General features: G+C 41.7%; 1 protein-coding gene across 1 annotated transcript; it reads left to right on the top strand.

Annotated features, from left to right (window-relative positions):
* Positions 1-4,106: 4,106 nt before the first annotated feature.
* On the top strand, positions 4,107-23,983 carry DIRAS1 (DIRAS family GTPase 1). Its single transcript, XM_030218820.1, has 2 exons — positions 4,107-4,162; positions 22,866-23,983. The coding sequence occupies exon 2, from the start codon at positions 22,889-22,891 to the stop codon at positions 23,483-23,485; it is 597 nt and encodes a 198-aa protein (XP_030074680.1). The 5' UTR covers positions 4,107-4,162; positions 22,866-22,888; the 3' UTR covers positions 23,486-23,983.
* The last annotated feature ends 1,483 nt before the right edge of the window (positions 23,984-25,466 follow it).

The following is a 25,466-nucleotide window of genomic DNA, read 5'->3' as shown; positions in this document are numbered from 1 at the left end:
TTGATTTGAGGATTATAGCTATGTCTAGTGTTAGGCATTGTTTCCTTGGTTTTTGGAGGGCTTAAGGTAGTTGAGGAGAAAACAGGCGTTCTGAGTGATAGTGGAAGAAGGTAAAGTTTGGATACTAAGGACTCTTATATGATTAAGACGGAGTATAAGAGTGTTGTTGATAGGGAGACATGTGCCTATTATCAAACATTGGTTATTGATACACTGTATCACCCCAGGGAACCTTTCTGTTTGGTGCTTTCTTTGACACAGGATTCCAAACCTTTGTAGTTGATTATATTGTTGCCGCCAAATGATTTCAATTATGTTTTTCCTGTTGCTACTGATTTTGTGTTTGCTAGTGCACTTTAGTAGTGTATTTTAATTTGGTTGATGAATTGGAGATTCAGGTGATTTTATTTAAATAACTTTATTAAGAAATGCAAAAGCACAATACAAAACAAAGTTCAAACTTTCAACATATGCCTATATCACCTTATTCATTATAATACAGTTCAGTTTTTAATTCAAAGTTGACCTACTCTATACTCCCTTCCCCACTTTCCCCTCTTCTCATAATTAAAATTGCAGCCCATCAATGAGTGTGCTGTGCATTCTTATAGTCAGAGAGTTCAAGAATGTCTCCCAAATTGCCAAATATCATTTTATTGCTTTCTTCTCTAGTCTCTCAGCTGTCAAATGCTCCATCTTCAATAAAGTATATATTTGGTTTCTCTACATACTAGGATTAGATGGCTCAGACTGTATCAAAATCAGTAATAAGAAATGAAGGTGTCAGACCAGACATGGTGGTAAGAATACAGAAGACTACTGATAAATACATTTTTCAAAAGTACAGGTGACAGGGCTGTGTTTTGCCCAGCAGGGGTTGCTTTGGGGGCTAGACATTGCTGTCAAAACAAATAAAACCACTATATGAGAACAGTAAAATTAAAATCATAAAAACATAATTGCAATAAGATCATCAAACCTCCATTGCCCATGTAAGCTGCATTGAGCCTGCCATGAGTGGGAAAGCGCGGGGTACAAATGTAACAAAAAAAAAAAAAAACAACAACAACACAAACTGAAAGCACTGCTTGAACCTCACATTATAAAAAACTACATAAGATAATGAATACATTAGAGCCTGGCATAAAAAACAAGCAACATGATATATGCTTATATCCAGAAGGTCCCTATCCCCTCTCTTCCCTGGGGAGTTTTTTCTCCTTCCATAACAAGTAATTTTCTTCCCTTATTTCAACATTTAAATTTCCTACGTCTTGGGGGTCGCCACCTCTCAACAACTACAGCACCTTTAGCAACCCACAGCTAGGGAATCACCTACTAGTGTGCCTGCATATACCCCCTGCTTGTATGCAGAGAAAGTTGCTTACCTGTAATGGAGATGCAGCCACACTTATCTGCTCACCAGCTCTGCTGACCTGCTACATTCTCTTCTGCTATTGTACAATCAGACCTCATTCCGTGCTAGCAAACTCACAACACAAGAATCTCTTGCATGCCTACAACTGCAAAAATTAATGAGCTAGGGGAGAGCTCTGACACATTGGCTCTATAGAATTAAATCACCAACTGGTATAACTGTATTCCCCTGCTGTCCACAGAAGCAACTTTCCTTTCTTCTAGAAACTGCTGGAATAATCTTTAAAAAAACAAACGAACAAAAAAAAAACACCAGGCCTTTTCCAAGAAATCATCCAAGTGAGTCAGCACCACCTTCTCTATCACCCAAGGCAACTTTCAGTTATAGTGGAACCCCAATATAATGCTATGATTGGGATCCATAAAATATTGTGTTAAATGCGGGGTCAATAGAATATGAAACACAATTGAACCAACAATTGATCTGTTGCAAAGGGAACTGTATAAATAAATGGAAGCCACGACATGATCACATTATATGCGGATTCATGTTATTGTGGGGCGTGTTAGATCAGGGTTCCACTGTACTAAATTTAAAACATATCTTTTCGCTCAGGCCTATCCTCAAGCTAATCAACTTCAAATCTAGTCATTGTTGGGCAACTCCCTTGACAGTAATGTATTTTCACAGTCTTTGTCTTCTGTTAGCATTTCCCTCCTTTTGTGGCTTAGGGTTTTATTAATTTTAATGCTTCTATATTTTATTTTCTTCCCTTCTATTATTAATTAATGTTTGTAATCTAGGCCCTCTTTTCTTATTATCCTGCCTCATTTTCCTTTCAATTTTATTCATTTTTTTACTATTGTGAACAACTTTGTAATGATTTGCAATATATTAAATAAAAGTGAATTGTGAATAATGAAGAAATAGGGCAAAAACTTGATGCAACATTCGGATCCAGAGCAGGACTTTTCAATAAAAGATGAATTGTGGCTAATTTCAGAGTCTGGAAAACAATCCTCACTCAAAGAAGCATTTACAATAAAGATCAATGCAGGAACGTGAGAGTAAACAGAGCACAGGATTTCAGAATACTGATCCTGAGAAGACAAGGTAGGCTTAAAAGAGTTTAAGGTCAACTGACTCTATGAGGACTGTATTGACTTGATGCGACAACACACTGCACAGCCATATTGGTGTTTTCGGCCAGATGGGCAATAGATGGACCAGCCTATCGAGAGAGCGCACTGAGCTTTTGCCCTACAGAAAAAAAACTTCTCCCCAGGATATCATAGTACACCATACCAGTGGCATAGCCACAGGTGGGCTGGGGCTCACCCATTTAGGTCTCAGGCCCACCCAACAGTAGCACATATTTAGTGGTAGCTGGTGGGGAACCCAAGCTCCATCAGCTGAAGACTTCCTCCTGATGGGTAATAAAAACGCTATTCATACCGACACCTGCTCATGCTCAGTTTTCAGTGCATTTCTACTGCAGACTGCCAAGGTGGAAAGAAGAAGCGTTTTCCTGACAGCTGAACTATTTGTTTTTTTTTGGGGGGGGGGGGGGGGAGAACACTTGGTGCCCACCCCCTTCTTGCCTAGGCCCACCCAAAATCTGTTTTCTGGCTATGCCCCTACACCATACATTATGGGTTGCCAGGTCTGCAGGTTTCCCGCCAAATTGGGCGACTTTCTGCGACCCGTTGTGGGCAATTTTTGCCAACTGCGGGAAATTGGGCGGCTTTTAAAAAGCCATGTTGCGGATTTGGGCAGTTTTCTGGGGCTTCTATTGGTCCAATTTGGTCCAATAGAAGCCCCGCAGAGGCTAGGTTAACGATGTCGGGGGCGGGGTTAGTGACGTCGGCAGCTACATTGGGGGCGGGGTTAAAGACGGAGGAGGGTTTGATGACATCGAGGGTGGGGCGGGGTTTAACTTTGTGCGGGTTTTGGGTGGGGAAAATTTTTTCAACCTGGCAACCCTGCATACGTACATGATTAAGAGGTCCTTTTACTAAGCTGCAGTAAAAGGGCGCCTGTGCTGGCATCAGCATGTGTTTTAGACAATCAACGAGGCCCCATTTTACCGCAGCAGGTAAAAGGCTGTCTTTCTTTTTTAAAGAAATGGCCGTGTGGCAAGTGAAGTGAACCACTTGTTGCGCAACCATTTCAGGGGGGGGGGGCACTTACTGCTACCCACTGAGGTCATGGTAAGGTAAGGGCTACCGTGCTAACCGGGCAGTAATTGAGCAGCACACAGCACTGGGGTGGCATTTGATAATGGGAGGTGACTAACAGTGCTGTAGATACTCAATTGCACATTTGTAGATATGGGAAGATTTCAAATAAAAAGCTGTCAAATTTAAAAATAATCCCTTTCCCTCCACTTTTTAAGGCACTGGCTGTCCGTTATTTTTTAATAAGCTTTTGATATTGTTTTGAGTGAACTAAAACGGCGGCAAGCTCCTCCTTACTGGCTTCAACCCTCATAATGGGCTACATTGGCTCATGCCGTCTCCTGATGTTCTCAATCTAACCTCCTTGGGTATCTCTCCCTCATTCTGAACCCCGCTCCTCCCTGTCCTACCTCAAAATCAAACTTGAAGATCGGCGGCGGCTTCAAATAGTCACTTTCCTTCGCCTGCCGCCGGGCCGCGTCCCACACTCCCCGTGCCACCCTTTTACGCAACTTCCTGTTTCCGGCGGGGCGGGACGCGGTTGAAGGAAAGCCCCGGCAGATTTGTGTGTCACTTGCTGCCGCAGATCTTAAAGACAAGTTTAAAGGTAGGACGGGCAGGGGTTGAGAATGAGGTAGAAGAAATGCTGCATTTCGGATGGGGAGTAGAGGGGAAGTATGCTGGACAGGGCTATCCTTGGTCCTTGAATGTGTGTGTGAAAAGGGGTGCTCGGCGTGTAAGGGCATCCTATGCCTTTGACTTGGTATCTCTGCTTTTTTTTCTTCCAACTGCCCTTCAATGCCGGTCTTTCCTTTACTTATTTAGTTTGGTATTATCTTCTGTATACCTAGCTTGCCCTTCCCCTTATTTGCGTGCCCTGCCCTGTCTGTTGTGCTGTGCTCTCCGCCCTGCTTGAACCTCTTCTCGGCCTACCCTCTTAATGTTTTTAATTATGTTGCCTGAGCCTCTCTTGTTCTGTTTATGGTGCCACTGCCTACCTAAGCTTTCATACTCGAACTGTCCTTCTCTTACCTAGAAGGTCCATGTAATAACGTGCGTTTCAGTCTGTAGGTATAATGTACTCGGACCCAACAAATGGAAATGTATATGTTAGTATTTGTAAAACAATTCCTCCTTTGTATGTATAATGTTGTGTTTGAACAAACATAATGGTACAAATTATGCAAAATCAGGGACCTTTTACGTAGGTGTATTAGGCTCTAACATGCACGTAATGCAGCTTAAAATGATGCACCATAGGATGTGCTTGGTTGTCCTGCAGTAAGTGCATGCTAAAAATATTTTAACTTATTTTTTGAGGGAGTTTGTCAGAGGGTGGGCATTTCTGCACTAATTGGCACACTACATTGCTGCATGGTAAAAGGTTAGCATAGGAATAGCATGTGAGCCTTTAACACCCATAAAATGGGTGGCAGTAAATGCACATGTGCTAATTTTTTCTTAATGGCCATGTGCTAATGGCAACGTCAGTACATGCTCAAAATATGGTGCTTGCTGATATATAGAACACTTGAACATGTGCAGAACAATGTATCACAATTAAAGAAACCGCCCATTCAGTCATATTCAAACCTGTAGGTTCAACTGTCTAGTCAGGACACGAACCATGAAGGAACATAGTATACTAGCCGTTAAGCCCGTAACAACGGGCTAGTTTTTTGTTTTTCCTATGGCCTCCCCCTGTCCATCAAACCTGCTCTCTCCCCATGTCCAGCAACCCTCCTCTCCCTCCCTCCCATCCGCTCCATCCACCCGTATCCATCGACTGTTCTCTCCCCTACCCTCCATCCTCGGGCTCCCATCCACTGCGATTGTGACCTTGCCCTGTCGTCCCCACCACCGCCATTTCGCCGTCCCCCCCTCGGCATCACCCCCCCCCCTCTTTCCGCCGTTGTCGTGTCGTCAGTTCTCCATCGCTGCATCTGTTTTCCTCAGTTACGCCCCCTCCTTCCCTCCCTGCGCCCTCCTCTGATTTCCACACCCATGTCCAAGCCCTCCTCCCTATTGGGCTATACTGCTGGTGGAGGCGGGGCTTGGACTTCTACACACTCAGTGTTCCAACTCTACTGCGCATTTGCAGGTGAGTCGGTCACTTGCAGTTTATATGTTTGATGGTATTTTTATATTTTTTGTATTGGCTTTTTTTTTTTTTTGCACCTGTGATAAAAACATGCACAAGGGTGCACTAAGGCCACAGGGATCTGCAGTTAGCTAAAAAAGATTTGGACAAGTTCCTGGAGGAAAAGTTCATAGTCTGTTACTGACACAGACATGGGGAAGCTACTGTTTGCCCTAGGATTGGTAGCATGGACTGTTGCTACTTATTTGGGTTTCAGGTACTTGTGACCTGAATTGGCCACAGTTGGAAGCAGGCTACTGGGCTAGATGGACCATTGGTCTGACCCATGATGTCTATTCTTATGTTCACCGCAGATCAGATAATCAAGGGGTCCTTTTACTAAAGAATCATGCAAATAACTTTAGAAGCAGTTTTTGAATAGCAAAACTACAGGACCGTACAGGTCTTTTTCTTCCGTCACCTACTATGTATGTTACTATGTTACAGGTGAAAAATTGCAGAATTTGGTCATTTTTCTACAAGGTTTAGCTACACCCCATGGAGTTTTTGTAATAAAGCGTTTGATTTTTGTATTAATGCTTCCATAAAAATGTTATCAAGAATCCAGGATTGTTGGACATGCAATGAAGTTACACGGTAGTACATTTAAAACAAGTAGGAGAAAATACTGTTGCTTAACGTAGAGTTAAGCAGTGAAAGCAGTTAATGTAGCTGGGTATAAAAATGGGTTGGACAAATTCCTGGAGGAAATGTTAAGGCAGACCCTGGGGAAAGCCTCTGCTTATCACTGGGTGTAAGTAGCATAGAAACTGTCTGATTTTTAGGTGCCTTCCAGGTGCTTGTGACCTGGATTGGCCACCCTTGGAAACAGGATTGTGGGCTTGATTGACAATTGGTCTGGCTAGGTATAGCAGTTGCTGTTATGTTCATTTTATATAATTATATAGATGAGCTGCTATCATTTAACCCCCCCCCCCCCCCCCCCCACACACACACACGAAAACCCTATTGGGGGTTACTCAACTCTTTGATCCTTTTTTACCTTGTATTATATCTCATCAGGAGTAAGATCAAACAATATTCCCGATAATCTGTGGTCATGAAAGAACAGGTTTTTTTTCCCACCTTGGGTGAATCTCTTCATAAAGGTGGTTAATAAATATTAATATATGATATAAATGAATATTGTGATTTTTTTTTAATTTCATATTAAACTGTATTTTAAATGTTTTTGATAAATAACGAACATTGTTATTTGAGACTGATGTCTTTAGTAGCCTTTGTATATAATATCCCTTGTTAATATAAACACGTTTTCCTTGCATAAGTAATATTTTTATTTTTTATTTAGGTTTACCTCACACCTTTTTATATTGGCGAGATATTTCATATTTCAATTTGGTGATGTCCACTTCTGATCTCTGATACTATAATTTTTAACTGTGTGCTTGATTATTTGACTAGAAAGATGACAGTTTGAAACCTTGATTTTTAGTCCTGATTTTCCTAAGTTTACCTGCAATCCCCCTTTGTACTTCAGCTGTTGTTGTTTTGTTTTTTTGCAGCATCTGCTGCTCCAGCCTATGTTATATTGCTGTAAAGATTTCCATTTTGTACTGATCCTTGATGCTTTGTAACTGTCAGGACTATTCCTGCTTCCTCACTGTAAGGTATCTCTGCACTGCAGACATTTCCTTTTTGTCAGCTCTCAGTACCCTAGACATGCACAGTGCTCAAAATTGCCAATTCACTCCAAGTCATGAGTGGCCCATTCAGTTCATTATTATTTTTTAAGTCGAAGAGGTGTTTGGAGTTTTGGACCTCCTGTTCTTTTCACTTGGAACCAGCGCTGGAATCTGATCCTGTGAGCCTTCATTCACAACAGAGAGTTGTACAGGGAAAGAAATTTCACCTGGCCCCGTTGGAATCTCCTCCATTCCCGACCATCCCTGCATGTAATATCCGCCATCTCCACCCATCCCCTGTGCTAAAATAACCCTATGTTTGGTAAAATAACTCATCTTAACAGTTGCCATGTTGATATTTCCTCTCTCAGTGCTTATGGGGATTTCAATGCTATCAACCATATCCATTAAATGCTTTTAGTGCTATTATAATTGCCATGACACAAGGAAAGGATAGGTATGCTGGCCTGGCACTACTTCCTTGGGAACCCCGCAGGACCTGCGTCCATCCCACGGGAGTCCTGTGGACTTGGAGGGGATCCCTGTGGGACTCCTGCTAACCCCGTTCCCGTGCAGCTGTCTAATTCACAACAGCCTGTGAATTTCCTCCCCTAAGCCCCATGGTACCCAGTCTGCTCGTTTCAACTTTGGTCTTGGGATAAGACCTATTTGCCAAAGCTCTGTTTGGAATATTGCAGTAATAAGCCCTAACATTCAGCCACTAAATTTCACCCTTAAGTTCAATCCCATAGGCTTTGACTGTTGCCTCTGCAGCAGCCCCAGCCAATCTGGAGATCAGAAAACCTAACTCAAGATTGAGGCCCTGATATGCAAAGTTTACCATGCTGGGAATGTCTGATTTGTGACTAGTTAATCCAGTTTATTGTGCACATTATTCAGTGAGTAATGCACAAAGAGGTCCTGAGTGGCTTTTACCATTCACGGTAGCAGCCAACGAGCATTGTATGCAAATGTATTAACAACGAGCTGATTAGTATTTAAATGTTCATTCCGAGCAGTGCAGAGAAAGGAGCACCTACCTTTAACGAGGACATTTTTATGGTAGGTCAGGAGCTGTCATAGCATGACGGTGGCTTCTTGGTGGAGCAGTCGGCTGTCATATTTAAATAGTATTTGCACGTGTGTGACCCCTGCCCGTAACAACACTGTGAAGAAGTTGCCTCGGTACAAAAAAAGCATATTGTGGAGGTGCACCCACAGCACCAGTACTTTGAAAAAAAGCTACACGTGGCTTTCATACGTGCACATATAGACAGTAAACCCCCTGGGGCATGAAAGTTTTTTTTTTGTTTGTTTTGTTTTGTTACATTTGTACCCCGCGCTTTCCCACTCACGGTAGGCTCAATGCGGCGTACATGGGGCAATGGAGGGTTAAGTGACTTGCCCAGAGTCACAAGGAGCCTAAAGTGGGAATCAAACTCAGAGTTCCTCGGTTCCCCAGGACCAAGGTCCACCACCCTAACCACTAGGCCACAAGTTGGCATGGAACCCCACAAAAGGAAACTTTTAACATCCTGGGTGGTTTATTTCTTATAAGCGTGTATGAAAGCTGTGTGTAGCAATGGAACACCGTGGAGGCAAGTCCATAGTACATGCTGTTCTGGCCATGCACATAGCATCGAAGCTTAGTGATTGTCCTATGCATTCGCAGCTTAGCGGGTGGCTGTTCTATGCATGTACTGATGCTTTCCCTACCAAGCTGCTTGCTGTAATTGTGAGCAGCTCATTTGCATGAGATTTCCTTTGAGCATTGCTTGCTATTTCAAACTCCTTAACTTTTACTGGGGATCTGAAAGCAACCTGTTTTTTTATGGAAACTTTGTGCTGCGGCACCTGAATCAGAGACTCTCTGCATGGCAGTGCACAGCACCAGGCTTGTCCAGTTCCATTTTTTAATTTTATTTCTCGAATTCTGGGGTAGAATAGAAGACTGGATTAGAGCATTGCACAAAACTTGGAATTAGTAGAGTTGTGCAGCTCAAGCATTTTTGTCATTTCCTTTATCAGTTCTGGGAATGTTTTTTTTTTTTTGAAGGGGGGGGGGGGTCTTTTGTCTTGTTGTTACTGGAGCAGTGTTAAGAGTTGCATGCTCTTTTGGGAACATACACTATTTGTGAACAGTGCACACTTCTTCCTGATGGTTCACGCATATATGGAACAGAGGGAAACTCTGTTTGCAAACAGTGTGCACTATTGACAACACATGAACACAATTTTGTTGGGGGGTTTTGCCCTGCTTGGTTTTGTTTGCCAATTACATGAGAAATGTTAACATTTCCTGTGTCATTTCAAACAAATGTAGATTCCTGTTGGTTAGCAGCATTGTGCAGACTCCTGCCTCAGGGCTGGCTCAAGATGTATCATCTAAAGCAATACTAGTAGAGGAGAGCAGGAGATATCTGGTTCTCATCCCTGGTGGATTCAGTTACAGAGGGGCTGATAAGTACTATTGCTGCTTCCTTCTTCAGCATGTCTAGAATGTTGGTAGGGGAGGAAAAAAGGATAACCCATCCGCTAATTCCAGGCTGACTCTGGTGTGGGTGAGACCCTGGGCAAGTGGTGCCCTGTGGCCATATGCCCCAGACATGAGGAGTGACACACCTCCAGACACACACAGCTCCAATAGAGAGAGAAGTTGGGAGCAGTGTGGCGCTTCAGATATGGACATGCTTGGAACAGAGGGAGTGGGTTAGGTTGGCAGGGGGCCATGTGATGCTTCCTGTAGCATTTTTTTTGTCACATTCCACTTATTGACTACTCTGCTCATCTGAAGCCGATTCTGACTAATCCCAATCAAATTAGTTCTTCCAGCTTTTGCTTATGGCTTCAACAACATAGCAATGTATTAGGATGGGTCATGAGAGCTATGCCCAGATCAACCTTTTTACCCCACACATCATCTAGGGACTTAAGGGGGGAGGCCAGGAGCTAAAGTTGGTTTGTTTGACCTCCAACCCTTTCTTTCCTTTTTTTTTTTTTTTTGTTGCCAGGACCGACAGCAACAGCAAAGTTAGTAAATTTGTTTCAATGGGTAACCTTAAATTGATTGCCATTTTTGTGGCTCAGGCTGCAGTGATGCACACTGTGATGTTTGGTTACCTGGACTAGGTACATTGTAGTAGTTCTGTGCTCATATACAGGAAATGAAGGTAGTTTCTGCTATTAAGTGTTGCTGAAGAAGGAGGTACCCCCTAGGCTTTGGATCAAGCAAGTTCCTTGAACTGGCCTTTAAGACTATCTGGGAGGGTCTGAAGAATAAGAAAAAATAATTTAAAAAGTGATGGTATTTGTATTTATTTTGACATGTATGAAATTTTGTAATCTGTCCAGATGTGGTGATGAACAGTTTCTAGGTTGTTTTAAATAAATGTTAGTTTGTGATGGGTTCTATAGATTTATAAAACAGCACTAACTCATACTTCCCCTATTTCATGCTAATATATTGCAAATAGTGAGGGTTTTTCATATGTATAATGTAGCACAGCAATCAGTCTGATGCCCTGAACAATACTGACAAAACTTGGGATGTGCAGGAAAAGCATATGACCCTGATTTAGACCTCATGTCATCACCTGTGCTCGATTTTATATACCAGAAAGGTTTCAGAATGGATATCAGGAAGCCTTCCCTGTTGTTGGATATAGGAGACACTGCATCATTGATCTTTCTGCTGCTGCTGCTACTGGAACCAAATAGATGCATTTGGTAGCTCATAGGGGGGTCTTTTACTAAAGATTAGTTCATGTTATCTGCAGCAGGGCTTAAAAGAATAAAATGGATCCTGTGGCAGATAGTAAAAGACCCCTATAGTCTTCTTTAATGGTGACTGGTTCACACTCCAGGAAGCGGCATAATCCTCTTTAGTAGAGATCAGATTCTGTTCTTCTGTAGGATTGGCTAGCTCGCACTGCAGTGTAGTAATGACTAGTTTATAATCCTTTTTAGTGGAGCTCAGTTTGTATTTCTCAGCAGTGGTGGCTGCCTCACTATCCTATATAGGACTGTGTAACTCAGTGCAGTGATGGCTAATTTTATAATCCTCTATAGGGCTGACTAACTCATACTGTGGTGTAGTACTGGCTAGTTTATAATCCTCTTTAGTGGAAATCAATTTATTTTCCTCTAAACAGTGGCTACCTCACTATCCTCCTATAGGGCTGGTTAATTCACACTGCAGCATGTGATTGAGATGATGGTGCAGGGAAGAGGACCTGGGAAACATTCTGAGAAAGATGGCACTTATTAAAAAATGATGGTGGATCACCAGTATTTGAAAAAGGAGATAGTCGTTAAACTGGGGGAGCATATGGGTATCTCAATGGAGAGGTTGCAACAAAGACAAAAAGTAAGCTAGTTGCCTTTAAGGGAAGAGCAGACAAAGAGTAAAGATTGTAAATTATCCCTGTCAACTGCTAAGTAGCTTTTAGATACAAACAAAAAAATACATTTTGGAATGTCTCTATACAAATGCTAGAAGTCTAAAAAAATAAAATGAAGAGCTAGATGTAATAGGCATCAACCTGGTAGGAGGATAACCAATGGGGCATTGTGTTACCACGGTACAAATTATATCACAATAATAGGGTAGATCAGATTGGAGGGGGATGGCACTATATGTTAGAGGGCATCACATCAAACAGAATTAAAATACAATAGGAAACAGATTGCAACGTGGAATCCTTATGGATAGAAAGTCTTTGTGAAGGGAAAGACAAAACTGATAAGGCTATACTACTGTCCACCTGGCCAGAACAGATAGATAATCAAATGTTAACAGAAATTAGGAAAGTTAACAAATTTGGCAACACTATAATGATGGTTGATTTCAATTACCCTAATACTGACTGGATAAAAGCTACGTCAGGAAATAAAGTTACTAGATAAAATAAATGACTGCTTCATGGAGCATTTGACAAGAGGAGGAACTAGATCTATAGTTCTTAGTGGCATGCAGGACTTGGAGTGAGTGGTAATAGTGTTGAGTTCACTTGCCTATGGTGTTCATGACATGATCAGATTTGAGTTAATAAACTGGTGTGAAGACGCTAGAGAAAATCTACTGTGTCGGCATTTAACTTTGAAAGCACAACAATGATAAAACTATGAGGAAAAATGCTTATGGAAAAAAAAAAGCTAAAAGCAGCTTCAAAGATTAGGAGTTAAAATCGGGCATGGGCATTGTTTAAAATTACCATCTTGGAATCTCAGACTAGATTTATTCCACATGTTAAAGGTGGAAAGAAGAACAAACGACAGTTGGCATTCTTAAAAAGTGAGGTGAAAGAGGTTATTAGAGTCAAAAGAACACTTAAAAAATGGGAAAATGATCTGGATGAAGAAAACATTGGCAAATCAAATGCAAAGCACTGATAATAAACATATTAAAAAGCAATGATGTTATGTTTAGTGCTCCCAGTTTTATATACATTGTTAGTCTGTGGTATTATTTATTCATTTACATATTTTAGTGATCATTGCTTCTTAATTTGATACTAACACTAGTTTTGTGTGTTTAACAGTTTTAATAGCCCCTGACGCAGCCCCAGAAGAGGTGAAACATGGCTGTATTGGGCTACTGTTTATTTTAATTGTTGTTATGAATATATACTTCTGTGAGGACCAGTTCTTTTGATTTGCTCTTTTTTTTTTTTTTGCACCACGTTGGATCCTACCTGCTCCTGGTTATAAAGGATATAAGCGGGGGGAGACTAGAGAACTGCAGATATAATTTTTAAACTTAGTAAAATGTCCTAACATATTACTCAAATGTCTGTCTTCAGAGCATTAATATAAAATTCTGCTGACTTCTGAAAAAATCCGAGCAATTGCCAATCCTGACTTCCTGAGTCCCAAACACATTTCACAGGGCCCCTCTAAACATGTGGACACAAAGTATGTGGAAAGTTTGCCAATGGCTTGATCTGGCCCTTCCCATGGCAACAGATGTTAATTGCCAAAACAACAATAGTGGAAAATGCAATTCCTTTCTTCTCAACAAAAGCTCAGATTGTAAATGTGAGGAGCAAGAAAGAATATAATAAAACTCAGTCATTTCTAAAATTGAGTATTATATTCTTACTTGCTCCTCACATTTACAGTCTGAGCTTTTGTTGAGAAGAAAGGGGTTGCATTTTCCACTATTGGTTGTTGTGGTGGATTTTTTTTCTCTCCATTTTTTGATTTTTACTTTTGAACAGACATTGGCAATACACATTGCAATCAGCAAGAAAACTATGATTCTTGGAAGTAGTTTTCAGAATAGAATTAATAACAAAGAAAATGTTAATATTTCAATACCTTTTTATTTCATTTCCTGTATATACAGCTGTGGGTTGGATTGTGTTTGTATATGTGTGTCCGTTCTGGGCTGTGTGTGTGCTGGGCATCTGCTGTGTCTGTAGGGAGTTAGCTAGGTTTGAGGGAGAACTTGTGTGCTGGCAAGTTTGAGAGAGAACAGGTAGTTTGGACCATATAGGGATAGTTATGGGGGAGCAGTTTGTGGGGTGTTGTTTCAGTAGCGGATAGGGTATTTTTGGGTATAGGGGATAATTTGTAGAGGTTTGTCAGTTTCTGAGTTGGTGGAGTACTTTTTGGAGTGGGACAGTTTTTAGAAGGTGATGTGGCAGTTTGCAGGGGGTGCTTTTGGAGATGGCGTAGGTTGCAGGGAGGTGTGGTAGATGGGGGTAGTTTTTGGCCGAGGAGGCAGTTTGGGGCGTGGGCAGTTGTAAGGAAGTAAGTTGTTTTCTTTTTTTTTGTGGGGGGGTGGAGCAGTTTGGAGGTTTGGAAGAGTAAATGGCCTTGAAATTCTCAAACTAATTTTGCTCTGTGTAAGTTTCTATGTTACAGAAGCTGGAATTCTTTTCCTACAGAATCCCCTTTCCCGTGTAATCTCTGGTCTGATTTGGCTTTTTTCAAACTTGCTATCCAGCATGCCATAGAAATGCACTGTGTCCTTTTACCAGTTTTTCCCTCATGTCATTAAATAATTATTTTGCCCCCAAACATTTTCAACCCCTTTTGTATAATTCTTTATAACTTCCATTGAACTGGAAAAAATAATTACTGAACCCATAGACAAACATGGTTTAATAGTACAGAATCAACATGGATTTAGCCAAGAGTAGACTTGCCCCATCAGTTTGTGACTTTTTTTTTTTTTTTTTTTTTTGTAGGGGTGAATAAACGTGAAATAAAGGTGAGCTGGTTAATGAGACTCCTGAGGAAATTTTAAAAAAGCTGTGAGATAGGAGGCAATGTTTTGTTTTGGATTGAGAGCTTACTAAAAGATGGAAAACAGAATAAGGTTACATGGACAATTTTCTCAGTGGGGGAAGGTAAATAGTGGAGTGCTCCAGGAATCTGTACCCGGGACTGGTGCTTTTTAACATATTTATAAATGATTTGGAGATGGGAACAATGAATGAGGTAATCAGATTTGCAGATGATATAAAATTATTCCACGTTGTTAAATCACACTCAGGTGGTGAGAAATTGCAGGAAGGCCTTATCAGACTGGAAGACTGGGCATCCAAATGGCAAGCCAGGTGAAAGTTAATGTGGACAAATGCACATTGGGAAGACTAACAAACAGTAGCTACATTATGCTAGGTTTCATGTTGAGTCAGAGGAAAAAGATTGAGATGTCATTATGGATAATACATTGAAATCTTCTGCTCAGTGTGCATCGGCAGCCAAAAAAGCAAACAATATTGGGAATAATTAGGAAAGGAATTGAAAATAAAACAAAAAAAATATTATGATGGTGGAGGAAGTGATGTCGTTGTCCCGAATGGCGGTTTAGCTCCGGAGTTCCCTCTTCTCCCCTGCTTTAAATCTGCTAACATCCTTGTTCATTAGCAGCCAAAGCTTACCATTTTGCTGTTTTTTGATCTCTGTAGCTTTGCAGCTTTGCTTCATGGCTTGTAAAGTGAAAACTGTAACTGAGAGATGCTACCAATCAGATTGTAAGCCAGCTGGGAGGGCAGCCTCATGCCACGCTTCTTTAGGCCCCGACTCCGTATCTGAATCAGATGCATTGGGCTCAGTGTCTGAGTCCGTTAATTCCACTATGGCCGCTTGGGGTGTTTCCCGCAAGCTATGGAGGTGCCTTGATGAAATGCACAAGGAGATGCAGGAGGAAATTATAGCTAAAATTGACTCTGTTCATTACAGTCTCAGGGAATTGGGTGCAAGAGTGGAGACCTGGAGGCATGTGCTGATGAACACGCTGTGGCACTCGATGATAATATATGGATATGAGCGGATGAGTTTTAAGCTAAATACGATTGTTTTTTATTTTTATTTCCATTTTTGCTCACACCTTTTTCAGTAGTAGCTCAAGGTGAGTTACATTTAAGTACACTGGATATTTTGTCCCAGGAGGGCTCACAATCTAAGTTTGTACCTGAGGAAATGGAGGGTTAAGTGACTTGCCCAAGATCACAAGGAGCAGCTGTGGGATTTGAACCGGCCACCTCTGGATTGCAAGACCGGTGCTCTAGCCACTAGGCCACTCCTCCACAATGACTGACTTCTTAAGGTAGATGATTTGGAAAAGGGGGGTAGGTGGAAAAATTTTGAGTTTGAGGTATACCCAAAGCAGTGGGCCAAGAAGATGTTGGTGTAGAGGCATATTTTCAAAGTACTTAGCCTTCCAAAGTTCCATAGAAACCTATGGAACTTTGGAAGGCTAAGTGCTTTGAAAATATGCCTCAAAGTGGTTCAAATGTTATGTGCCCATATTATGAGCCCCGATGGAGAATCGGAACCTGTTGAGCTGGAATGGGCAATGATGTTGGCAAAGTAGTTCAAAACTCTGTGCCCATGTTCTGGGCTGGCCCGATGGAGAATCGGAACCTGTTGAGCTGGAATAGGCCTACTATCCGCTTGGTCAGTTGCCCCACAATCGCCCCCGCAACATAATTGTCCACTTTGCAAAATTTGTAGTGAGAGAACGGGATGGATTTATCAGTGCGCAAGAAAATGGGGCCTGCTGCATTATCAAGTATTTCACTGTTTATCTTTTGCTTACACTTTTGAAGTGCAAAGAAATTTAAACCAATTTTGGAAGTTCTTGTTTGAGGAAAAAAAATCCCTTATCACTGGATTTTATTTTCTTTTGCGCTAGTGTAAGATTCACCATGTGAAAACAGTTGCTGAGGTTTGAAGAATTTTAAAGAAGACTGCACAGTTCCCATTGTGTGTTTTGCCTGCTACTTCATCCATAGTTGCTCCAGTGACAAGTTCAAGAGGGAGCTACTTGAACTTTTTTTTTTTTTTTTAATGGATTCCGAGTACTCTTTTTACTTTTGGCAGGCTTTTATTGTGCCTTCCTGTACATAATTTCTGGGCATTCTCCGCGTTCTCCTTTTATTTTTCTCTCGGGATATTGTTATTCACTGTTAGCTTGCATTTTTTTTTTTTTGGGTGGGGGGGTAGATTGTGAACCTTCAGGGAGGTGGGTTAGTACCTCTTGTACGTCATGTATGTCTTGTTGTTTTTGTGTGTGTGTGTGTGAGTTGTGTGTTGTTTTAGGATTGAGTGGGCACGTGCGAGAAGGGAGGGAGAGGGGTTTAGGGACCCTTTTACTAAGGTGTGCTGAAAAATGGCCTGCGGTAGTGTAGATGTGTGTTTTGGGTATGCAGGATCATTTTTCAGCACACCTGTAAAAAAAAAAAATGCGGGGTGGATGGGAGGGGTTTGTTTTCTGTTCTGATTGAGAGTGAGTGGGGGGGTATGGATGAGAGAGTTCCTTTTTCTAGGCTGGGTATTTTTTATGCTCTTTCCTAGTACTTTATGGAGATTGATCTAAAAGGTCTAACGTGAAATGTTAAGTGTCTTAATTCTCCATGAAAGAGGCATTTATTGCTCAGATCAAATCTTTTTTATACCCCAGGTAGTAATGTTACTAGAGACTCATTTGAGTTGGTTGTGAGTCTATATCTATATTGAGCCTGCAAAAGGTGGGAAAATGTGGGATACAAATGTAACAAATAAATATCTACTCAGTTTTATAAGATATTATTTGCTTCTGATACTTTTGCGGGCTAAAAATTGGGGCGTCCTTTTTATTTCATAACATCTTTCATAACAGCTTATCAGTGCATGTTGAGAGGGTGAAGAGAGACCGGAGGGGGTGCTAACCTTTTGCACATGTCAAACATGACGACTTTGTTTACTTATGATACTGTATATGCCCCCAATACTGGACAAGCCCCTTTCTTTAGGAAAGTTTCCCATTTACTTTCTACTTTTGTGGTGGGTAAATTGATCCTAGGTGGGGATTTTAATGCTTGTTTGCAGTCAGCCATGGATTGCACTGGAACCTTCTCAGTGGATGATGCACACAACACCAAAGCCTTCCAGCATCTTACTCGTGCCCTTGGTGTGACAGACACTTGGAGGCTGGCTAACCCTCGAAGACGTGATTTATAAACATTTTACTCCCATTCCATAGATTCTATTCTAGATTGACTACATACTTGTGGATGTTGCCTCTTACTGCTGACTTTGTGTCTTCCATAGGAATAATTAATTGTAATTGCTATATCTGATCTCGCTTCTACCTGGATAGATCTTCATGATATTGGAAGTGCTTTTAGAACTACACGTTGGTCTTTTAATAATGCCTTGTTAAAGGATGAGTCTCCCTGTCAGGCTTATAGAGTCATGTTAAAGGATTATCTTGTTCTCAGCCTTGACTCGGGCCCATCGCTGGGGGTGATATGGGATGCCCTTGAGGCTGTCCCTAGGGGCTTCTTTATTAGGGAGGCCTCATGGAGGAAATGAAAGGAAAATGTTCTCATTCAGGGATACACTGCCCATGTCTTTGCTTTAGAACAGCATAAGCGCACAGGCTCTGAAGCTGTTTTCAGGCAATTACAGGCAGCTAGGTTGCAGTTGGATAGCTGCTTCACTGCAAAGTTTAGTTATGCCTTGGCTAAGCTTAAATGTTTGGCTTATGAAACTAATAACAAAGTGAGCCAGATGTTGGCATTGCGTTTATGCAGACAGCAAGCTGACTGGAGCCTATACAAAATTAAAGATAAAGATGCTGTTTGCTGACTTCTGGATACAGGAATAGTTTAAGGAATACTATAGTTACTTTTACACTGCGGACCACTCGATTGGCTTGGCGGCTATTACTTGGCCAAGCTTGCTCTTCCTTGGATGGCCAAATTAATGTTAAGAAAGTATTGCAGGCTATTAGATCTCTTCGTGCTTACAAATCCCCAGGCATGGATGGCTTTTCAGGGGAATTTTATATGGCCTTTGCCCCTGAACTTGCTCCCTTGCTTACGGTGCACCCATGATGCAGGCCTGGATTGTAGTGATTCCTAAGCTACAGAAAGACAAAGCAGCCTGCCAATCCTATTGCCCCATTTCAGTGCTTAGTACGAATGTAAACATCTTAGCAAAGGTTTTAGCTAATAGGCTTATTGTTTTCTAGCCATCGTTAGTGCATCCTGATCAAGTGAGCTTTATTCCAGGTAGGCAAGCCTCAGATAACATTTGTAGAACTATTAATGGGATTAGCTCACTCTACCCATACTTCAATGTGCCTTCTTGGTGTTGAGCTGAGAAGGCCTTTTGATCATGTTCATTGGCCTTTTATGGATGCAGTTTTAACCAAATTCAGCCTCGGCCCTTTCTTTCAGGCTTAGATTAATGCTTTTTATGTGAAGCTCCAAGCCTCAAGCAGGGGGACGAGGCAGGGTTGCCCCCGTCTTCCCTGCTTTTTGCTGTAGTGATGGAGCCCTTAGCAGCAGTGGTGAGAGCGTGTCCTGACATTAGGGGCCTCTCTTGGGTGACACTGAACTTTTACTTTTTTTTGCTGATAACATACTACTGTCCATTACCAATCCAAGTGCCTCCTTTCCTTATCTATTAAAATTTTTGTGGCACTATGCTGCTGTCTCGGGCTTCAAAATGAGAATTAGAACATTTGAGGCCTTTATGTTAACCTTGACAGTGGCTGCTATCTTGCATTCCAGCAATCTTTTAATATTAAGTGGGAGGAACAAAAACATTAAAAACTTGGTGGGAACAAAGATCAAACACTTGGGAGGAAGCTACTGCTTGCCCTGGGATCAGTAGCATGGAATGTTGCTAAAATTGGGTTTCTGCCAGGTACTTATGACCTGGGTTGGCCACTGTTTGAAGCAGGATACTGGGCTAGATGGACCATTGGTCTGACCCCACTATGTCCATTCCTTGCGTTCTTTTATATAACAGCAGATTATGCTGGTTTATTTCAGGCTAGTTCTCCAGCTTTACTGAGGGAATTGAAACTTGATTTAGATTGTTGGGACCACTTACCTTTGTCCTGGTTTGGGGGTATGGCCATGGTAAAAATGAACCTTTTGCCTAGGCTGTTGTACTTGTTCAGGTCCTGTCAGTGGCGCTGCCTAGGTCTCTTGTTTCTTACCTCCAGAATGGAATAGCAAATGCCCTAGGTTGCCCTAAAATATTCTCTACAGGGGTAGGAAGCAGGATGGCCTTGGAGTCCTTAACTTCATTCTTCACCAGGCAGCTCAGGCACATACAGCAGTAGAGTGGTTTCAGGCGCATCCTCACAAGCTCTGGATTGCTATTGAGCAAACACAGGTGGGCCCCCAGTTTGGCCTCCTTGTTGTGGATGCTTCCCAAGCATAGGGTGCTTGCTCCTACAGTCTGACCACTCGATTTACACTTTTTTGGTTTGGGACCGAATGGGGGACACTTTTGACTTTTGAACTATCCAAGTTCTCTTCCTCTTTTTTTTTTTTACCCTCCCTGGCAGACCTTGGGGATTTTTAGATGCTGGCAAGTGACTCAATTTGGGGTCAACTATTTGACACTGATTTTACTTTCTTTTGAAGAGCTGGCTCATAATTGCTGCCAAGTGACTACTTTGCATATTTACAGATGACTCATTTTTTGACTTCCAGATCTATTAAACCTGTAGTCACTAGAGGAAATAATTTTTTTGTATTCTTTTTTTCTTTTTTTAGGTTTGTGTGAAGATTTCCAGAACACTCATAAACATACCTCTGTGTTGTATCGATATCTTGGCTATAAGATGCCATTTCATTTGTCTCATAGAGTTTAAGTGAGAGGCTGAATTGGGTCCCCCATTATGAGAGATGTGATTGGAGGACAAGGAATCAGCTTTACCGTGTTTATCTAGCGCTGCTAACTTTCAATAGAATGGGTTAAAACATGTATCGCTGGTATCTTACTCCAGCCAGACTCCACAGCATTTTTTCGGCTGTTTCACTGTTTTGTTGGAGAAACTGTAGTATGAGAGGTACTATGGGACAACTCTGGTGGACATGTCGTAAGATTAGACCATACTGGAAAACAATATAGTACAAATTGCAGAGCTGGCTGGGACTTAGGATATCTTGGGATCCAGATATTTATTTGCTTAATAAATCCGTTCCAGGTACACTTTTGATGCAGCAGCGCCTTATTCAGCATTGCCTCAATGCTGCTTCTGTCACTGTGGCCGCTGCCTGGAAGTCTGAAGCTGTTCCACTTGTCTGTAAATAGATTACAAAACCTTTGCATATAGCCAACATGGAACAGCTTATGGCAAAAAATACTTTGACCAAGTGCGAACGCATCTGAGAACTCTTCCTTACTCACTGTCCTCAGTGATCTTTTATTTTAGTCTGGGTGTTGATGGGGGTTTGGGATAGGGAAACTTTTGTTTTGTATCTCGCTTACTTAAAATTAGAGGTTTATGTTTGAACTGTGTTACTTGGGAAGTGCCCTTTTTATTTGTATGCTTATTCTGACGTAGTTACTCATGGTACGCTGTTCATCTCTTTGTATTGATGCTGTTTTGCTTCAAATTTAAAAAAATAAAAACCCTATAAAAATACAATTAAAAAAAAGATTGTTATGATGGTATATCAAATGCATGATCCATTCCCATAATGGCTCTGATTCGCACCTTGAGTCTGGTTTTAATTCTGGTCGCTGCATCTATTAAAAAAAAAAACAAATTGGAAAAAAGTACAAAGAAAGATGGCCAAATTGATCTAAGGGGATGGAATGACTCCAGGAGCGGACTGACCATTCGAGTAACCAGGCAGTGCCCAAGGGCCTAGAGGCTCTAGGGGGCCCAGAGGCAGTTCCCCCCCCCCCCCCCCGCTGCCGCGGCAAACTACAGCCCCCCCCCCCCCCCCCCCCCGAGGCTCAGTGGTCCCTGGTCTCATCTGGAAGAGCCCAGGTGGTCTAGTGGCCTCTGTGGGGCAGGTAAGAACAACACTCTTTCCTGCCCGCTGCCAATATTCTGCCCGGCACCTCCGTTTATTTTAAAAATAGTGGCTGAGACTAGTCTCGACACTCATTTTGAAAACATGGCGGCGCCAGGTAGAATAGCGGTAATGGGCAGACAGGAAAGTGTGGGGTTCTTTCCTGCCCCTCAAAAAGCCACTTTACTACTAGGGCCTTTCTCTCATATATACTATCTGCTACCACATTTGCTTATTTCCGATCTGAGGAAGAAGGGCAACCTTCGAAAGCTAATCAAGAAATGTATTAAGTTATGTCCAATAAAAAAGGTGGTATCTTATTTTCTTTTCCATGTTTTATTTTGTTTGATTTCTATTGATAACAAGGTAGAACTGGGAAGAGCCCACTGAGGCTTGGGGGTTGTAGTGTGCGGGAGGGGGGGGGGCAGCTGTGGCGGTAGGGGAGGGTTGTAGTGTGTGGGAGGGGGGTGGTGGTGGTGGCAGTGGCCAGGGGGGCCCAATGACCTTTACAGCCTGGGGGCCCAGTTCACTGTCAGTCCACCCCTGAATGACTCTTATATGAGGAAAGGCTAAACATGCTGGGGCTCTTCAGCTTGGAGAAGTGGGAGCTCACGGTGGGGGGATATGATAGAGGGCTATAAAATCCTGAGTGGAATGGGTAAACGCACATTGTTTACTCTTTCAAAAAGTAAAGCGAGAGGGAGCATGCCATGAAAACACTTTTAAAACAAATTAGTAAAAATATTGGACAAATTCCTGGAGGCAAAGTCCATAAATCATTAAGATGTAGACTCCATGAAAGCCACTGCTTATCTCTGGGGGTAGGTAGCATGGAATCTTGCTACTTTTTGGGATTCTTTCAGGAAGCAGGATACTGAGTTAGATGGACCTTTGGTCTGATCCATTATAGCAGTTAAGTTTTATGTTCAGTGTAATAATGGCTATATTAAATTTCCCATTAGTGGAGATCAGTTTATATTTCTCTATAGGACTGAGCTAGCTCATGCAGCAGCATGCTAGTTTATAATCCCTATCAGTGGCAACTAGACTTGCATTCCTCTATAACTGTGGCCACCTCACTATCCTTTATAAGGCTGTCTTTTTAGCAGTGGCTAGTATTGGCTCACTTGTTTTTGAGACTGTCCTGGAGAGTTATTTGTAAGTGACATAAGCACTTATTTTAAGTTTTCTCCTTTTCAGAAGTAAATTAGTTTGCTGTTATTTCCAACACTCATTATGTTTTTCTGATTTGTATTATAGGTGTGAATGAAGCTGCCATTATAATGCCTGAGCAAAGTAATGATTATCGGGTAGTGGTGTTTGGGGCCGGAGGTGTTGGGAAGAGCTCCCTGGTTCTGCGCTTTGTAAAAGGGACATTCCGAGACACCTACATCCCCACTATTGAAGATACCTATCGGCAAGTAATCAGCTGTGATAAAAGTGTCTGCACACTGCAGATCACCGATACAACTGGTAGCCACCAATTCCCAGCCATGCAGAGACTCTCAATCTCTAAAGGCCATGCTTTTATCCTTGTTTTCTCTGTCACCAGCAAGCAGTCTGTTGAAGAGCTGAAGCCCATCTACCAGCAGATCCTACAGATCAAGGACAGCATAGAGAGCATCCCTGTTATGCTAGTGGGCAACAAGTGTGATGAGACACAGCGTGAAGTGGAGACAAAGGAAGGTGAAGCTTTGGCAAAGGAGTGGAAATGTGCATTCATGGAGACCTCGGCAAAGATGAATTACAATGTCAAGGAACTGTTCCAAGAGTTGCTCAACCTGGAAAAAAGGAGGACCATGAGCCTCAACATTGACGGCAAGAGGTCCAGCAAGCAGAAGAGGGCAGAAAGGATCAAAGGGAAGTGCAGCCTCATGTAGACATGACATGCTGGAGAAGTCATTCCTTTCATTTTCTTTTTATTTATTTTTTATTCTTTCAGTGAATTAGAAGTTGGAAAGAGAGCATCAGATTCAGAAATCTTTATTTGCAGCATTTTATCACTGTGATTGCCTTGGCCAGTGGCCTGGCACCTTCTCCTAGCATTTCCATCTGTATTTTTCTACTTCCAATACTTACTTTCCCACTGTCTCATGAAATTATGAGATTAGGTTTTAATGAAGAGAGCTTGGACTTATATGATGAGGGGAAAGACTATCCTCTTTAACAATATTTATTTATTTATATATTTATTTATTTATTTATTTGAACGTCATATGCTGCTATTCATAATATTCTAAGTGGTTTCTAATAAAATATCGACATTTGTAAAACAAATGCATAACAAGACCACCCAACCTGGCTTCCCACAACTAATTACATGTACCTTCATTTATTTATTTAGATTTTGCTCACACCTTTTTCAGTAGTAGCGCAAGGTGAGTTACATTCAGGTACACTGGATATTTCTCTGTCCCAGGAGGGCTCACAATCGTTTGTACCTGAGGCAATGGAGGGTTAAGTCACTTGTCCAAGATCAGAAGGAGCAGCAGCAGCGGGATTTTAACTGGGCATCTCTGGATTGCAAGACCGGTGCTCTAACCACAAGGTCACTCCTCCACTCCCATTGATTTCTAATCTGCTACTTTGTGTTAACAACTTAATTCACATCGGAATTCCTTCTTGAACCTAAATGGTTTCTAGTTCACGTAGACGTGACTTTTGTTATCACGCTTCGCTGTTGATTTTGGCTGCCTGTTCAGTTGAGCTATTCAGCATTGCTCATTCAAGAAGGGTTCCTGAGAACGTTTTTGCCCCTTATGGAAGGAACCTTCCCAGACCATGATATTTCTGGTGGAAAGGGATATGTTTGAGTCAGGAATTGCCTCTGATGGAAGAGGACTCCCCTCAGCACGGGGTAGTTCTTCTTGTGGATGAAGTATCTACCAGCTTGCCTCTTACCTCTTATGGAAAGAACATCCCTGGGTGTGGTATTACCTTTGTTAGAGAAAGCATCCCTCAACATAGCAGTGCCTCTTTTATGAATGAGAAGCTCTTCTTCATGGAGAGAGTGCCCCTAAGCCAAGAAATGCTTCTCGTGGAAGGAGCATCCCTGAGAGGTTCTTTTGAATGTGGTGTAGATGCAGATAAACTAATTTACAAAACCGTTATGTCCTAAGATTACATGTAACACTGCAGTTTTGTGTTTTACTCTTTGTCTGTACTGATGTAATTTTCTGAAGAAGTCCAAATGCAAATGGAAACGAATAATAGAGCTTTTTCACCAAGTCATCGCCGACGCAGTTTGTGGAACCTTAGTTATGCATATATTGCTGCTTCCCATAGAATATATCCAGCAGAATTATCCGTAACTCAGTTAAAGGGCATTTTCACACTCTGGCATTGTTCAGAGTAGCTGTTGCATTCTTGAAAGAAACTCTGTGTAACTAGATGATGAGCTGGAAAGTCAGATACTCCCCTTCACATCTGGACTTTAAAATGTGGGAGGAGGGTTTGGATTTTGGGATCCCAGAAAAAAAAAAAGTAACATAAGCTTCCTGGACCAGATTAGGAATTTGAATAATTGGACAGACAGAAAACGAGTGTATTTTGCTTCTGCTTTCTGCAGTTAGAGCAAAGCTACTACTGACATTGGACATATATAATGGAGCAATTGATGCAGTATATAAGCTTGAGGGGAGGATTTCATATCCTATCCCTCTAAAATAACTTTTTTTTTTATTAGACCAAAACCAAGAATGCTCTGATTATTAATATTAGTGACATGTATATTCACTGTAAAGCATGTGTGTAGATATATCTATGGATTTAGCTCATGCCTTTTTCCATTATAGCACAAGACAAGTTAACATTCAGGTATAATAGGTATTTTTCTGTCCCTGGAGGGCTTCCAATCTTTGT

The sequence above is a fragment of the Microcaecilia unicolor genome, chromosome 11, assembly GCF_901765095.1.
Source record: "Microcaecilia unicolor chromosome 11, aMicUni1.1, whole genome shotgun sequence".
Classification (NCBI taxonomy): domain Eukaryota; kingdom Metazoa; phylum Chordata; class Amphibia; order Gymnophiona; family Siphonopidae; genus Microcaecilia; species Microcaecilia unicolor.
The sequence above is the reverse complement of the archived record's forward strand: the minus strand, read 5'-3'. Positions and strand labels throughout refer to the sequence as shown.

Excerpts from the sequence above, each read along its gene's own strand:
- DIRAS1 (XM_030218820.1), top strand. The coding sequence starts at position 22,889 with ATGCCTGAGCAAAGTAATGATTATCGGGTAGTGGTGTTTGGGGCCGGA.